Raw genomic sequence first — 17,482 nt, forward strand, 5'->3', positions numbered from 1 at the left:
TGGTAAAGAAATTCTTGCTTAGCTGCATGCTATGATTTTTCAAAATGAAAATAATTTACTTAATTGTTAAAACATAATTATAGGTTATTATGCCCATGTTGCATTAAAGTTTGATCTTAAAAAATTTTACCAAAGTAATTCAAGGTAGATAGATTATAAGACCTTAAAACCATGGAAAAAAAAACCATCTTTGTCTGATGCAATTTTTTCCTTCTTTTTTAATAAATTACTATTTTCATGCATGAAATAATTTTATGAGGATTAGGGTGAAATGTTCCAGGCCTGAATAAGAAAACATTTTTCTGAGTAAAATTTGATCTATTTTTCAAAAGTCACCATTAAGATCTATATACTTCCCAGCTTTCCAAAAGAGCATTTATATAGCCAGTTTGGTGTGTTAATTTATCCAGCTCCTTAAAATAACCATCTATGGCAGTAATAACTTCATTATTGGTCTTAATTCTCTTCCCTTCGAGCCATTTTTTTAGGTTAGGAAATAAGTGAAGTCACTGGTAGCCATATGTTGGGTGTTGGGGAGCAGTTTGAACTGTACTTCTTTGATTTTTGTCATTGCAATAACTGTAGTGTGTGCTGGAGCATTGTCTTGATGGAAAAATACTTTTTTGCCAAATGTGGTTCTATTTCCTTAATTTCATCGCTGAGATGCTGCAATAGGGTTGCATAATATTTACCATTTTTTGTTTCACACTTTTTAAAATAATCGACAAAAATTATTCCACAAGCATACAAAAAACAGTTGCCATAATGTTTTTGCACAAAGTCATTTTCTCTTTTTGGAGCAGGTTGACTTTTTTCAAACCATTGTTTTGACTGCTCTTTTGTCTCAGGAGTGTAGTGATGAACTCAACCAAATTGATATAAAAATTCTTCTGTATTTTGCTGATATGTTTTTGGCCTATGTGAGCATACATGGTACCCATCTAGTGCAGAGATTGTTCATGCCCAAATGTTTGTGCAACATATCGTACATGCATTCTATTTATATGCATATAGACTCTGCTAATTCATTTACTGTCACTTGTCGATTTGCCAAAATGATTTTATAAACTTTTTGTGTCATTTCTGGCATAGTCACTTTAGAAGAGTGTCCTCTATGTGGTTAATCGCTTGTGTGTGTTCAATCCATTTTAAACCCAGTGTTTAACTGTTGTATTTGATGGACAAGAGTCACCAAATGTTGTATCAAGCTCTTTCTTAATTTCCTTAAGTCTTTCGGAAAAAATTATATTTAAATCACTGAATGAATTTCCAGATTTTTCCATTTTCCATAAAACGCCATAATTCCACTTGACAGACTGTAAATACTACATTAAGTGATGCAGCGACTTGAAAATGTTGTAGTAAACTATTGAGAAATTAAATGTATTAATGCCATCTCTGTGTGAGGCCTGGAACTTTTCACCTCATCCTCTTATTTCTGTTGCAAAAATGCAGTGTTATTAGTGTCAGTCATTTCCTACATTATAATTTTATTATGGTCTATGTATTTTTTTTTTAATTTTATATATTTTTAATATATATATAATTTTTAAAAACAGAGGAAGTTCTCAATTCTAACTTATATTTAGTTTTGATCATACCCCTACTTCTTACTGTGTGAAAAATTATTTTTCTTATTTTGTAAAGGAAGTTTATTGTTGATACAGCAAAAATATGAGTAGCATTGTAGATTTATTCTAGATTACAAGATTCATAGGAATGTTTCTTTGTGTTCCTTCTCTTCTTAAAAGTAGGCTTTGCTAAAATATATGATTTTATTTGTTTTAATTTATAATAAAATTACTAAATAATTTAAGATGTTTGGATCAATGGATGATTGCATATGAAGGCCTACCTAAAACGTTATATTAAGTTTATAGTATTTTTATATATTAAGTAATTTCTAAAGTTTTGCTTGGGTAAAATAATAAAATTAGACCTATGCCAATTTTTGTTTTTTAATTTGTGTAGTTTTGTGGACAATAATTTCTTGACGCCTAAAATTTAATTTGCATGATTTCATTTAATCCATATTGTGCATGATAAAGTTTTAGTAAGTTTTATTAAAAGCTTAATCTTTGTTTTCATAAAATGGCATAAGTATATTTCCTCTCTTCGTTATGTTTATTTTTATGGTTTTCTATAAATTAGAAAATGTATCTTTTACTCTTTATGAGATACTTAATTATTTTGTTTGCATTCAGTAAATTTTATTTACCGTATGAATTTAATAATTTTTTATTTAAGATACACTGAGTTATAAGATGATGATGATAATAGTCGCACTTTATTCTGTTTTGTGTAGAGTTGTAATAATAATGCATTCTACATTTTTCACCAGATTATTTATTAATTAATGCAGGCATCTATCTGTTTACTTATGTATTTTGATTTAATTAAAAAATGTTGATATTGCAAGGGTATGTTTATAAGTAAAATAGCAAAATAGTTGCTATTTTCCAACGGTATAGTAGCACAAAATAGTTGGAGTTATTGTAATTATTTAACATTTCAGCTTTACCTGTAAATTTTTGTAAAGTAACAGGGGACAATTTTGAAAAAAGTTCAGATAAAAGTTGATAAAAGTACTTTATCTTTATCTTTCTAAGGAGACATTATAAAAAAGTGGTTACTGGTCATATGTTTATTATTATTTTTTTTATTTATAATAATTTAAGTAATAATGATTTTATAAAAAATTATATCAGTTTAAATTGGAAATATAAAGATGTGAACTTACTGGTTAGAAGTTACAAAAAAATTATTTAGATTTTAATTAATAAAATAAAGAATTTATAATTGCTAGTGTGTTGTTTTTATTTATTATATGACATTACGAAACAGATTATTTTTTGAAGGAAAAAGTGTTTGTTTTTTTATCACTATTTATTAATTATGTAATTCTATTTAGATCACAGTGGTAACTGATAATAATGATTTATGTTTAACTACATTATTATATTTCTAATATTCAGTTCAGTTACTCCTGATTTTTTTTTTTTAATTTCAGCCCTGAAACTATTTAACTGCTGTAGCACTTATTGTTATGTTATATGTCCTACTTTTAAGTACAGCGAAAATAAGTTGGCAAGAAATTAGTGAAAGATTGCCTATAGATTGTCTTAGGGCAATTGTGTATCATTTAAACTTAATTTCTTAAAAGTTAATGAAATTAACTTCATTTTCTAAGAAAATGAACTTCATTTTTTATGAAAATGAACTTCATTTTTTATTTTACTTTCATAGAAATAATTATTAATTTATAAATATGGGGGCAATTTTATGTGGTTTCATATTTGCCTAGATGCAAATGCTTTCTTGTGTGTAATTCATGTGTAAAACAATGATACAATTTCTTTTCCTAAAGAAAATGACAAAAGTATATCTTATCTTATAATAGAATAGTGAAATGGTGCAGGTTATAAGTTATTCATAAAATGAGTTGTAATAATGAATTCATTTAAACACTCATGAATATGCATTATATATATTTATATTCACATAGCAAATAACTGATAATCAAATGTAAATTTTAATTTAAAGGAATATTTTTATTTTTTTTAGCGTTATTATTTAAAAAAATAGTAATTGTTTTTTCATTATTTTTTTTTTTTATTGTTAGAATAATTTTTAAAAAAAGAAGAAAGTCTATTGTGCTGAATAAAGAGTGATCACTAGTGTAATACAGTGACATTCACTTTTCATAATATACTTTAAAAAAACCAGTCTAATGTTAAAATAAAAACATCAAACGACAAACCAAAAATCACTAAAAAGATTATAAAATGTTTTTAACAGTTTTAATAATAATACTAGAAATAATATTATTTCATGTTTGTTACAGTTAAGTTAGCTTGTTTCATAGTTTTCAAAAAGCTTTTTTTCATATCATTTATTATTTCAATTTCTCTATACTGTCGTGTTTTCACAGCTCACAGCATCAGGATATTGAGAAGTTGACAATTTAGAATGTTTATTTAAGTACAGTTTATTGGTTTAAAATGTTCATAATTACAACCAGACAAATTAATAATAACAATGGTGATAAATACAATAATAATAATAAACAATTAATGAACACAAATATTAATATAGTAATTACAACCACAATAATAATCAGGATAATAGTAGTGAACTTTCAGAATAGTAGTAATCAGAATAGTAGTGAACTTACAGAAAGTATTACTTTCTGTAATAATATTACATGTCAATAACAACAAATCAAACATAGAAATATATAAAAAAAGTACATGACGTAATATGTAATTAAAACAGTAAATATAACATAAAAAACAGGGGGTAATCAACATAGATTTAACAACCAAAATATTACACATAAAATAGTGATAATCTCATTAGTAAATAATAAATACAGATTACATACAAGACAGAGTTCAAAATAAATAATCATTTGGAATTTATTCCTGGTAGACCCATTAACAAAAGTAACCGCTAGTCTTAACCTTTTTAACCACTAGTCTTGTATTAACAATTGCTCACTTGCAAACATCTTTGCTATCTACCCTAACAGTTTAAAAATGAAGTCTATTGCATTATTTCTTCCACTTATACACTTATATTTTTACTTAAACTCACCGATAGTATTTCTTCTTTACTGGAATTACTCGTGGCATCATCTAATCATGTTGAAGTGAATTCAAAACTTTCCTCGCACTCTTATCTCACAGACTCACACCTATGACTCTCCTCGCTCGACCAGCGTAGTAACATCTTGCTGGACTGGTTTGTAGAACTCCGCCAAACAACTCGCAGCCTCTCCTCACTGGACTGGTGTAGTAACGTCTCACAGAACAGAACTGATTTTTAGCTGGTCTTCCAGAGCTATTTATACTACTAGCCTCTTTACCTGCTGGACCAGACCCAAGTCGAAGCGTGAGAACAGTTTACCAAGACGTTTGTTTCCATGAATTCCAAACCTAGTCTCTTCTCACTGTACAACAGGTGTTCATTGTGTGTCAGTGGGTAGTATAACAAAAGATGATTGTAAAATGGACCTGTTCTTTACAAAAAGAGGTTCTCCTTTTTGTCCCTTTCTGTATTCCTCCGATTATTATACTTTATATTACTTTAAGGATATTTGGTAGGAATCTGTTACTCAGGCTTGCTATACCGGTCTTGTTACAATACATTTTACTTCTCATAAATAAATATAAAATGAATGACACGTAAATTAATAAGTTATTTATTTCATTCTTATTGTATAATCACCTGACTGTTAGCTTTGTAATCACCTGATAGATTGGTGCCCAATTATAATTGCCCTACTTTTTTATGATGTAATAAAATTTTGTAATAAATTAAAATTGCCAAATTCAACTGGAATTCAAGCCAGTTCACTCCAAATGAAAAGCAGGGCTGCTACTGTTTTAAGTAAGTTAGGAAAGAGTTAAATCACTCATAATTATTTTGAACTTTTTTATTCAAAGTATTGAAGCATTAATGTAAAATCTACTACATTATTATTACCAAAATTAAGTTTTAATAATGAATATTTGATCATAAAAAAGTATGTTTTTCCTGTTACCTCTATGGCAATTTAAATAAATCTAGATTTCTTTATGTACATCGTAACAGCCCAGTTTGTCTCTTTGCAAAATTCTGCCATAATGTTCCTCTTATCTTCAGTTTGCTTTTAGATATTCTACTTTCATATTTATCAACTCGTCCAATTTTCAACACCCTGCTCTAACACGTCTTTTCAAAGACCTCTGTTCTTTTTCATTCTTCTTTTCATATTGCCATATTAAATTATAGAAATGCACTGCACTCCACACAGGTAATAGAAGAATATTTTTAAAAATTCTTAATTCATATTTACTAAGAGTTCTTTTCTGAATAAAATTTCTCCTTGTTTCAGTTTACTTTTATTTGTACTGCATTATGGTTAGCTTTGCCTTTGTAATTTTCTTTTTTTATTGTAAGTGCTGAATGCCAATCAGATTGACAGTTAATTTTTCTCATTTTTTCCAGCATCCAGCAGGTTGCATAAGTGATTAGTATCTAGGATTTTTCAGTTTTTATAATGGCAAGGTGCATTTAATCTTGTAAATTCTATTCCTACTATATTCCCAGTAGCAAGAAGGAGATAATGAAATAATATTGAAACAAAATATAATAAAATAATAATGAAACAGTATTTAATAAAGCGCAGCCTAATCACTGCAACAGAAGAATTTTTATAAATTATTTTAATTTGTGTGTGGTAATTGATGAAAGCTGCTTAAAAAAAATTGATTAAGTTACTTATAAAAAATGGATGAGCTATCTAAAGTCACTTTGAAGGAAAAATAACAAAAGTGGAGTAAGAGAAGAAGGCCTAGAAGGGGTTTGATGAGTTAATAAGAGGGTTGTTTATGATTGAGAAGTGTTGAAGAAATTGAACAATGCTTATTCATGCTGGAAATTAAATATCAATAAATTGTGTAGAAGTCCAAATCCATTAAGAGTTTTGAGCCAATAAAGAAGGAAAATTAAATGTGGAAGAGTACTTTCAATATTTAATTTTACTAAAAAAAAAATCCAAATTAAAATGTATTTAGTGATATTACATGCAACACACAATGTTTATTACACTGAATTCATACATTGTTCTAGTACAAAAGAATTAAGTGTGACAATGCTTAAATATAAAAATATATGCTGCATATTAAATAATGGCAGTTGTTCTTCAAAAAAGTTCAGCTTTTCTTCTGAACGATTTAATATTATTGCTGCCCTTATTAAAAAGGAAGATGTTTTGCTTAAATGCAACACACTGAGTCTCAAATCATGTGGAAATATGTGGCTGATGTAAATTAAAATATTTAGCTTTTTTTAATTGTAATCAAAAGAGCTGCATTTTAGCATAATTTCTTAAGATTTCAAATAGTTGGAAAAGTACTGTTTGTTTTGTGACAAGGCAAGACAAGTAATTCTTTTCTCACGTTTTTATATAAATTTTTATATTTTCTTGCTAAAAAAAAAGTGTTGAATTTTTTATTAAAGAAAATCTTTTTAAAATGTTTAATGTATCAGCTACTTTGACAGAAACATTGTGAGTTAGAGTAGAGCCTGAGTGCGGCAAGTTGTGTCGTGCATTTTATTTGGCAGCATGCATGCATGAACACGTTTTAGAACATTAGAATGATATAAGAATGGGTAGCATGATGTGCAGTATAATCCAGAGCATTCATCATGCAAATCAGTCATCTTATAGTTGTTCAAAGCAAATTTTTTTACAAATATTATTTTAAGAAATCATTTCAGTCAACACCTGAAATGAGCCTTAGGGTTTGACTGAAAATGACATTTAGTGTCAGGTATTTTATTAACACATTTAATAATATGGGCCATGGGGTCAACAGCATTGCCAGTTTGGAAATTATATCAGTTTCTAAGTAGATGGAATAAACTAACTTTTTTATTCACTCCAGAAGCAGAGTAGCATAATTCACCTAGCTGATAATAATTTCAAATTAAGAGAAAAGGCCGCTTATGCCCAATCAAATGATTTTATTACCTTCTCTTAAGGTAATAAATATTACCTTAATATAATGTACAATATTCAAATAAAAATACTTTTCCAAAACAAATTTGGAAAATTCCATCAAATATTCTTTAGAATTGTGCAGTAAAAGTTTGTTGATGTTATTTTCAAATGTTACTACATTATTTTTATGTGTAATCATAAATACTTTAATGATGATGTGTAATCATCATTAATACTTTTTGAACTCTTTCTCATTAAATAAAGAAATAATTTTTATTCAAAGTAACAGTGATGACATATTGTAAATGTCCTTTTTGTTATTCAAATCATGAACTTCTTCCATAATAAGTCTGTCAAAATCTAATGTGGAAGTTCTGCTATTATAAATTATAGAATCACTATGTTTAGCAGTTGGTTGTTAGTTTACAAGGCTCCACAAATGTTCTACTGCACCAAAATCATAATCTAAGAATTAAATTGGACATCTATGTATACCAATTTGGCAATTTTTATGTATAACATAATTATTATAATCAAGATAGAACTGACTTCAGATCCAATAAAGTTTTTACTTCTTAAAAGTGGTTTGTGCTCCATTGAGTATATTCTTGATTTTTTTAATTTTACTTGATTGGAACAGTGGAGAACAGAGTAGTTATTAGTTATAGTTTTATCTTACACTATTCCAAACATAATAAAATAATATTCCAGTCTGATAGAACCTCCTTTCTTTTAGGTTAAGTTTGTTAAGGCCGTTATTACATTACATTATTAAACCGTTACTTTATATCTTTATGAATATAAGTTAAAAAAAATGAAGAAAGAACATTTCATAGACATCTTAAAATATATACTTAGCTTCACTATTGTTTTTATTCTTACATATTTGTAGATTTATGAAAATCTTTAATAGTTGTATCATATTTATATATACTTCTTTATTTTTAGGAGAAGGATACTGCGAAGAAGAAAGGAAGAAACAAAGAAGGTAATAAAACAATTTTAATGTATATACTTTTTTCTCTTTTATGTTTTTAGTGTTTTGTACAGACAAAATTAATATTTTGTGGTAAATGTATTACAGAGTACTTTTTTTAGTAATTCATCTTTTTTACTGCAAACATTAAACTTATGGTAATATTCCTTAATTTTTTATAATTATTAATTTGTTTTATTTTATATTTATGTTATTTTTTAAAACAGTCATCTTGTTCAATTCTCATGCGAGTTTGGGTAAGTGAAGTGAACTTAACAAATACAAAATTTTGTGTCATAGATACTAACAAATTTTGATTTTACCTGTGTATTTTCTTTCTGGCGATTTTTGGTATGATTGTTTTATTTAAATGTGGTTCAGCTTTGATTTGTTTAAATTTTAATTATGGTTTCTTTAGACCATCATCAGAGTATAATAATTTGTCATAATTTCATTAATATTTTTCCAAATTTGATGTAGCAAATCATTACTTGACTATATGTACTATTTTGAGTTGTGACAAATAAAATTTGGATCCTGCGATTTTACTTAACATATGAAATTAGTTTTTGTACTACTTTTTGCTTTAATCTATTGTTCTGAAGAAGGTATGTTTTTTTTCACAATTGGTCAACTTAGTAATTATGTTTGTAAACTGTACCCCTTGTTTGTGAAATTAATTATATTAACTTAATAAATTATTTGTAATAGCATTGTAGTTTTTAAAGTAAATTTACTAATCAGTTAACTTTTAACTTTTACAATTAAATATTTTTTTATTAAATCTAATATTGAACCAAATTAATAAATAATAAACTATCTTGATAATTCTTTCTCAACAACCACTGATTGCTTCCCCTTTGTGGGTTCTCTGGGTGAAAGTCTGGTGCTGTTAGATTTTCTAAGCAGAGTTTGCTTGAACCAATTCATCCTTTTTATGTGATAAAGGGGCTGCCAATGGATCAACTCGGGGGATTTTTTTCTGTCCAATGAGTCAAATCTCTGAACTACCTATCTGTTAAAGCTGGGCTTCCAAATAACAAAAAAACGTTTTTCTTAGAAAAAAATATTTTAATTCTCATTTAAAACAGTAGATGAACCACATTTATCTTCATAAAAATAAAAATGTATGAAAGCTTTGCTGTGGTAATAAAAAGTCTTGTTTCTGTTCTGATAATTTTTCTACTTTACTTGTATCCATTTATTTGAACATGTCTGAAAATACAATTAACAAAATACTGCCTTATTTCTTTGAGTTTCAAGTCATTTTATAGTAGATCCTATCTTCTATTTTTAATGGAGATCTTAAATCTCTATTTTCAGATACTTTTTATTGTTGAATTAATATGTGCCCTTTAGTTAATACAATTTCTTTGCCAGTCTTATATGTGTATTGTTTTAGTGTGGAGTCTTCTATTTCTTCTTTCATTTAATTCCTCTTTTAATTAAATATCAATTTTTCTGAGGATTCAGTACAGTGAATTATTTATAAGTCATCTAATTATCTCAGATGATGATGCAGTGTGTATTTTTTGTTAAAAATAAGTAGGAAAAAGTTTATGTTAAAGAAATGTTAGCCACAGATAAAATTTCAATATTGTTTTATGAATTAATAATAAAAAAAAAGAAGGTATAATAATAGTTAAAGGACATAGAATTTTTCTTTTATATTATCTGACTACAAATCTGATGTATCAGAATCATTATTCACTGCCTGTTTTCCTGGTTTTTTTTACCACTTAGCTTACTTCACTTACTTAATGGATTGCTGAAATTTTTTTTACTCGTGAAACTAGCCCATATAATAGAAACATTCTCTTTCTATTTCAGTTATTATGAATGACTAATTCTAAATGGAAACCAAGTAGCAGCTAACACAAAAAAGTATATATACTAATTTAGGATATAATGATAGTAATGAATTATTTATTATTCAGTTTTTAACATAATACAATAAACAGAAATACACATTAATGTTCAGAACATTAATTATTAATATAAACGAAATATTATGTAGTTTCAGGAAATTTACATTTAAAATGTGACTCCTTACAGTTATTGACTTAAATTTTCTTGAATGTTTTAAGATTAGTATTAGGATTACATAAAAAGTGCTACAAAAAACCATTTAGTTAGCTTAGGTGTTATATAATATTATACATTCATATAATGTACATGATCGTACAAAAAATATTTATATTTTTCATGTAATTTTGTAAAGAAATTGCCTTGAAGGTAAGAATGAATAATAAAACACTGGAAGTGATAAATAAATTAAACTAACATTTTCATGTAAAAATCATTTTAAGTAGCATTCACGTTATGAAAAAGTATAGAAAATAATAGAACAATATGATAAACAATAAGGAAAAAAGATAAACAGTAGAAAAAAAATTAAATTATATAAATTATTAGTTGTTTTTTTCTTAAATATTCTAATAAATGCTTGTTTCCTGATGATGGACTAAAGATTTAAGACAAATTAAAGTGGATAGCCAATTGTGTTATGCTATCAAGCTACGTTATATGAACTCAGTATTGTGTCTAATACTTCATCAGTTCATAACACTCACTTAGAAGTTAATAAATATTTATTGCTAGTTAAAATAATATAAAAAGTGTTGATTGGACTCATTAATCGTTATGAATTTAATCTTTGTGTTAATCTCAAATTTGGACTCATTAATCTTTGTGAAGTTTAATATTTTATCAGTAATTTGTTTTATGGTAACTTGTTTTAATGGTGACTTCAAAAGCCATTATTTTTGTCAGTGAAGTTGTTTAATCAGTGTATATCTATCTTAAATATAACTATTTTAACTAAAGACTCTCTGTTTGTTATGTAGTTATATGTTAATTGTATTTTTTTAAATTATTGTATTTGTTCTAATTTGTATTTATTGGTACAGCATTATGTTTGAAACATATTCTTTTCACTTAGTTATATAATAAATACTTGTTTCAATACATATATTGTTATATAATAAATGCTTGTTTACATATAATTAGTTGTTTTAAATCTATTATGGATTTTAGAGGTTTGGAGTATGTTCTATTTAACAGAAAATTTATTATGTTTATAGAAATCAAGAAAACAGTTAAGCTTATGCTTTGTGGTAATTTACAAATAATTACTTTCAGTTATGCTCAACATTAAGGATATTTATTTATTGTAATTCAGCCGAATTCCTAATTCATTTTTAATATTTATTTGGTATGAACCAAAAAATAGTTTGAAAAAATTATTTTCAGTATCTTTCAGAGATTTATGTTAAAGTAATCTCACCTTCATTAGGAGAAAATAATTTTCTGTAAGAAGCTTCCCAAATTAGAAGAAATGGTATGTATTATTTTGTTGTAAGAGGTGCTCAAGAATTTCCCACTGGTTTTCTTTAATTTCTTGATGTTAACTCTCATTAGTACTGGAAGTTAACAGTGTGTCGCAAAAGCTTCAGAAAATGGATTAAGAAAGTTCAAGGTTCTGCTTTGGCTCTAATTTGCTCCCATTGAAAACCCAAAGGAATATCTTTCAATAGAATTAGACTGTAAAGTAGCTAAAACAAGCTGTAAAGTAGCTGTAAGTCATCATGTTTTTGTGCAGTAGTTGTTTTCATTCTCATATTCGTTTTACAGTTAACATGTAAGCAGAATTTGGAGTAATATTAAAGTGTGAAAAAAATATCTTATGTGACAGATTGATTTCATCATGGATATATCTACTATCATCAGAAGGAAACATATTATTCCTTTTATGTGAACAGTCTGTTATTTTTGTACTTTGGAAAATCTCATTGAAGTCTGGAGAATCTTCATTGAGAGATTGTGTTGTGAACACACATCAATCTCCATTTATGTGTGTCCCATTTTAAGCAGCTTTTCAGCCTTTATGTATATAAACATTTTTTAAGATGCTGATCATTGTAGTTTTGATAATTTTCCTTTTAAAAGTTAATATTTGCATTTAAATGTGTTTAGTTGAAAATATTAAGTAAAAATGAAAAAAATATATAAACCAGTACTTATTTAACAGAGGAAGTTATTCCTCTGTTGTTATTTTGACACAAAAAAAATTGACGCAGTGTAGAATATAAAATACTACACATGATGAAAGAGTAATACTGATGTAAAATTTACTTCTTGAAAACAAGATATACTTTTAAAATTTTGTTCATATATTTTTCAATGTTCTTTTAACTTTTACTTATTTTGTTTTCAAATTTATTTTATGTTTAAACACTTAATAACAGTAACAATAATAATAATAATAATAATAATAATCAATAATTATTGATATATTTAGGATAGCTTGTGAGTTTTTATACACAGTTGATTAAAAATAATAGCACAGTAACAATACACCAGTAGTTATAAAGAATGAACTTATGTTACCAGAATTCATTGTAATATTTCAAATAACTGCTGTTCATTCTTAAAAATAACACATAAATATTTATTTAAATTTATAAAAGTAAAAATTATTTTTTAATGTAATTTTTTTTTTTCATTATGTATCAACCATAACAAGTTAATACATAATACGTAAACCATAAGTGGTTTAACTTGTAAAACATCAATTATTGTTTGATTTTAAACCATAATTTGATGGTTTTATTTAAAATAATTTGTTCACTTCAAAATTCTTAATATTTGGTTAATACATTAATTTAACTGAAGGAAAATGCAGACTAATAAAGATGCAAAATAAAACTATTTATCTCCATTCATTTTTGTTTGATAGGTGTTTAAAGTTGAGATTCTCAAAAAATATTTTTAAAAACTACACCTTTGCCTCCCACAAGTTTTAATAATAATTCTGATGATTTTTTTTCATTTGAAAGTACAATTTTTTTTAGAAAGGTAAAGATATTAAAATACAGTTACCGTTGTAGTGAACATACACTAAATCAGTGCAGATTTTAAACTTTTGCACTACTTATACAGTAAGAACTGTCTTATATGCATACTTGTAATAATGAGAGATACTGTAGTAGTGCATGTCATGATAGGATGCAAGATAGATAAGATGACTGTAAGCTACAAGTGTATATAATGTTTTGACTCTAGTGTAATTATGTTTGTGTAGTTAATGTTACTGTTGTTAACAAAATATATAATGCATTATATATTAATATAACATATACATAAATATATAATATAACAAATATATATAATGTACAGGGACGCATAATATTTGAGGCAACCAACAGTAACATCCAGATTAATCCGAACACAAATGTTATGTAATAAAAAGTAATCCTATTTAGAAAAAAATTGCATCTGTGTAATATGTGAAAATCTAGTAAATAATTTATTCTCCTACATTTTTAATCACTTTTGTACACTACTTGGCATTGTTTCAACAAGTGCACTACACATTTTTTTTTTATTTCATCATTATGAAACCAAACCAGTATTATTGTTTTAATGAAGTTAATGTTTGTGGTAAAATTCATTTATGAGAGTCTGGGGAGTTGTCTGGCCATGGGAGCTCTTTGTTTCATTCTTCAAAACATTTTCCACGTTTTTTTTTGTATGACATGGTTGGAACACTCCATTGCCTTGAGAAATTTGTTTTGAAGTTGTCACAGCCCTTTCCTTCAGAATCTTGATACATCCATAACTTTCAATATACCATCCTGTGGAAGAAATGAATTAAGGGCCTTCAAATGTGAAATGACTCCCAAAACATTTTTTCTGTGATTTTTAACTGATTGTTTGGTATGACCCAGTGCTGTATTTTCATCTGGTTCTTTTCTAACTTATGGAACCCTTTGTCTCTGAAGATATAAATATGATTCATTTTGAAAACATAACATTTTTCATGTCTTTTTCTGCCCAGTTAGGATGTTCTTTGGTCCATTAGAGCCTTGTTTTGCCCATTACTTTTCAGCTGGCCAGTGAGCTTTCCGTCCAGCTACAAGAAGCCATTGCATAACAGTTTTCACATGTAAATCTGTTCCACTGACTGCTCATCAGTGGAACAAATTCTCAATTTAAGCTCACAGCAGATAATTTTCAAGTTTCTTTAAATTGTTTTAAAATAGCATCCACTAACATTAGTGCAACACTACACTCAGAAGCTATTTGTCATTGTACCATGCTGGTATGCTCAGAGAAAGTGAAGCAATTTTTGAAGCTTTCTTGAAAAATAACCAAAGAACAATAACCTCATGTTTCACAGACAGCTTAAATTATGTGTGTGGTGAAGAAGTGAAGCCACAATTTAGAAATAAACACAAATTTCCTCATATTCAAATTAATTTGCAAGCTACTGTGTATTCTGCCATAAAAAAACAATCTTCCTATAAGCAGAAAGAAAGTAGTCAATATACTGTGAATTTTTGGGCATAGTGAATTATAAAACATTTAAAGGAGTATAAACAGACTGGTTAAGTTTTTTTCTTTATCAGTTCATATGAAATGGGTCAAATGCATTACTGTAGTGTGAAACTTCATCAGTTGCATTGCAATCAAGTGCCTTTTCTAAATTATGAACAGTTAATTCATATTAATTTTAATAAAATTGTTTTTAAAAATTAAATGTAGCTGTAATGTACATGAGAAACTAAAGAATAAAACAATTTTAGTCAAGCATTCAAGGAAAGAGAGAGATAAGATTGGTGTATATGGTTATGGGGGCTTAGATTTAAAATAGTTAGATGTTTTAATATTGCTCTACAAAAGCATGTCTTAACTTTAAAATATAACTAAGACTTAATTTTTAAAAAATTTAGGGATTTATTTACAAGAGCACATATATTTTCAAAAATTGTATACTAATAGACATTTTTTTACATAATGAACGTAATGTTAGACTTAATTAACATTTAAGCTACACAAAATTATATGACAGATAATAATAATTCTTTGCAATTAAATTAATATTTTCTATCTATTTTCACATGTAATAACATTTTTTATTAACAGTTATTGATGGTAGTTTATATATTACCAAATAAAAATAATAATTAAATTCATTCAATAAGTACTTGAATGTATTACAGCTGCTGGTTTTTAATACTCTGAACTGATTGCTGCATGTTACCCTTTTTTATCATTAGAATTATTACAAACCATTGTAAACCATTATTGAATTATAAATGCTTTTCCGTGGATTATGCTACTCCCAGCTTAAATTTAGTAATACTTGATTACTCAGTTTTAGTAGTACTCAATTATATTATTTATTAAAGTTTTCCATTGAACATTACGTATCTAGAAATTAGAAGTAATTACTTGTAAGTACCATTTATAACATTAGAAGTACAAATTTAACATTTCTTGATGTAATAATGTATTCAATGTTTTGAAGCATTTCAGTGTGTCTGAGATAATATTGTATATGTATTATCTAGTATCTAGTTAACACTGATTTAGTTATAAACGCATTAAATTTTAAGGTTGTAAATTGATATGTCAGCTTAATACTATCTAGATTACTGTATTGTATCAGTGGAATAGCATGACAGCATCCTTACTCACCTTACTGAATTTATAGAAAGCCAGTTTTAGTGGAGTCTAAAGTACTGTTTTTCCACATTAAATTAGAAGTTTAGGAAATATAATTGTATTGATTTTAGTCGCATATTCCTAAGGTCATCCCTACATTTAAGGACTGGAGGTATAATTATGCTCTTAGAATTTTGCAGATGTTTTTTTTAAAATTTGCTTATTTTCTAAATTCACTGTAATGTTAACTTTAAAAAATAATTAGAGAAAATTCCATAATACCACTGTTATTCAAGTATATAATTTTCAGCAAGTTTACCCTTTATCTTTCAGCCATAGTATTGTATCTACAGAAGAATAAAAATGTATTCATTAAACATTAGAATAAGTTATAATATAAGATGTATGCATGGAATTGATTTTTGAAAGTTCTATGTAAATGTTTCTTTGGTTTCCTTTGTGTTTAAAATTGATAAAAATTACTCTATGTAGGTTTTATTGCTGCCTATGTAGAATTCTGGTCACTGGAGATATTTTTCTGCCATCTTCAAAAGAATATTTGCAATTTCTATAATACTGTTCCCTGAAACATTTAAGCATTACAAGTTGTAAGGGTGCTGTCTACAATCTTACAACAGATTTTTTAGATCTGTTATTTTGTTTTCTTTGCATAATTTTGCTGTGTTTTTATATAAAGTATGTTGCTCTTGTTTTCATTTTTGAAGAAACTTTCATCTTTTAAAATTTTTTAACTTTTACTAACATCAGCAAATCTTGAAAAACTCTGTAGGTTCGATCCCTTAGATAAATTGACTAGTTTTTTGTCGTTATTAATTAACTGATGTCTGTAAATTTTACTCATTTAAATCAACATCCTGATTTGTCCTTAAATTAATATAGCTTAGGCATGTCTGATTCAAATCTGTTGTAGATCACTTTGATAACACCTTTAAAATGATTCATATTTCATTTTAGTTTCATTTCAGATATGTTTAATACCAAAAACTTATATGAACGAATCTTACCAGATTTATGATCTTACCATGTTTTTTCTAATTACCATCAAATGTAAAAAAGAAAGCAAGTACTAGTGGATACTTATTTATTTGACAGACACTACTTCAAAACTACTTCACAGCAGATGTGTTAAAAAGGAAAAATTTACATTGTAATTAAAATAATTACCATGTAAAATAGTAATTCAAATAATCATAACTGTGGTTTTAATAATCAACTATGTACAGTTTAATAACCTTTTTTTGTCAACAGTTTAATTGTAACCTTGCAAACAAAAATTAATAATGTCCATCTCTGCACATAACTGCTAGTTTGTGGAAATAAAGTAACTTGCAGTAGTTTTAAGTTGGCCTTCATTTACATTGCTTGCTGTGGCAAATAAATCTAAAGTATTTGCCAACTAATAATCAGTTTGGAAGTATATCAACCTATTACAGTATAAACACAAAAGTATGTGAAAAATTGATTTATTATGATGGCGATTCAAAAATTATCTACACTTTTTCTTCTACAATTTATTTACACAATGGTAGATGTTCAACATGTACATC

General features: G+C 26.8%; 1 protein-coding gene across 6 annotated transcripts in view; it reads left to right on the forward strand.

Annotated features, from left to right (window-relative positions):
* The window catches only part of LOC142321950 (uncharacterized), a 520,381-nt gene that overhangs the window by 438,105 nt on the left and 64,794 nt on the right, over positions 1–17,482 (forward strand). For all 6 annotated transcript variants that reach the window (XM_075360498.1, XM_075360499.1, XM_075360497.1 and 3 more), the window contains one exon: positions 8,438–8,477. In XM_075360498.1, coding sequence (XP_075216613.1) covers positions 8,438–8,477 — 40 coding nt within the window. The remainder of the gene's footprint in view (positions 1–8,437; positions 8,478–17,482) is intronic.

Source organism: Lycorma delicatula, chromosome 3 (genome assembly GCF_047948215.1).
Source record: "Lycorma delicatula isolate Av1 chromosome 3, ASM4794821v1, whole genome shotgun sequence".
NCBI classification, from domain to species: domain Eukaryota; kingdom Metazoa; phylum Arthropoda; class Insecta; order Hemiptera; family Fulgoridae; genus Lycorma; species Lycorma delicatula.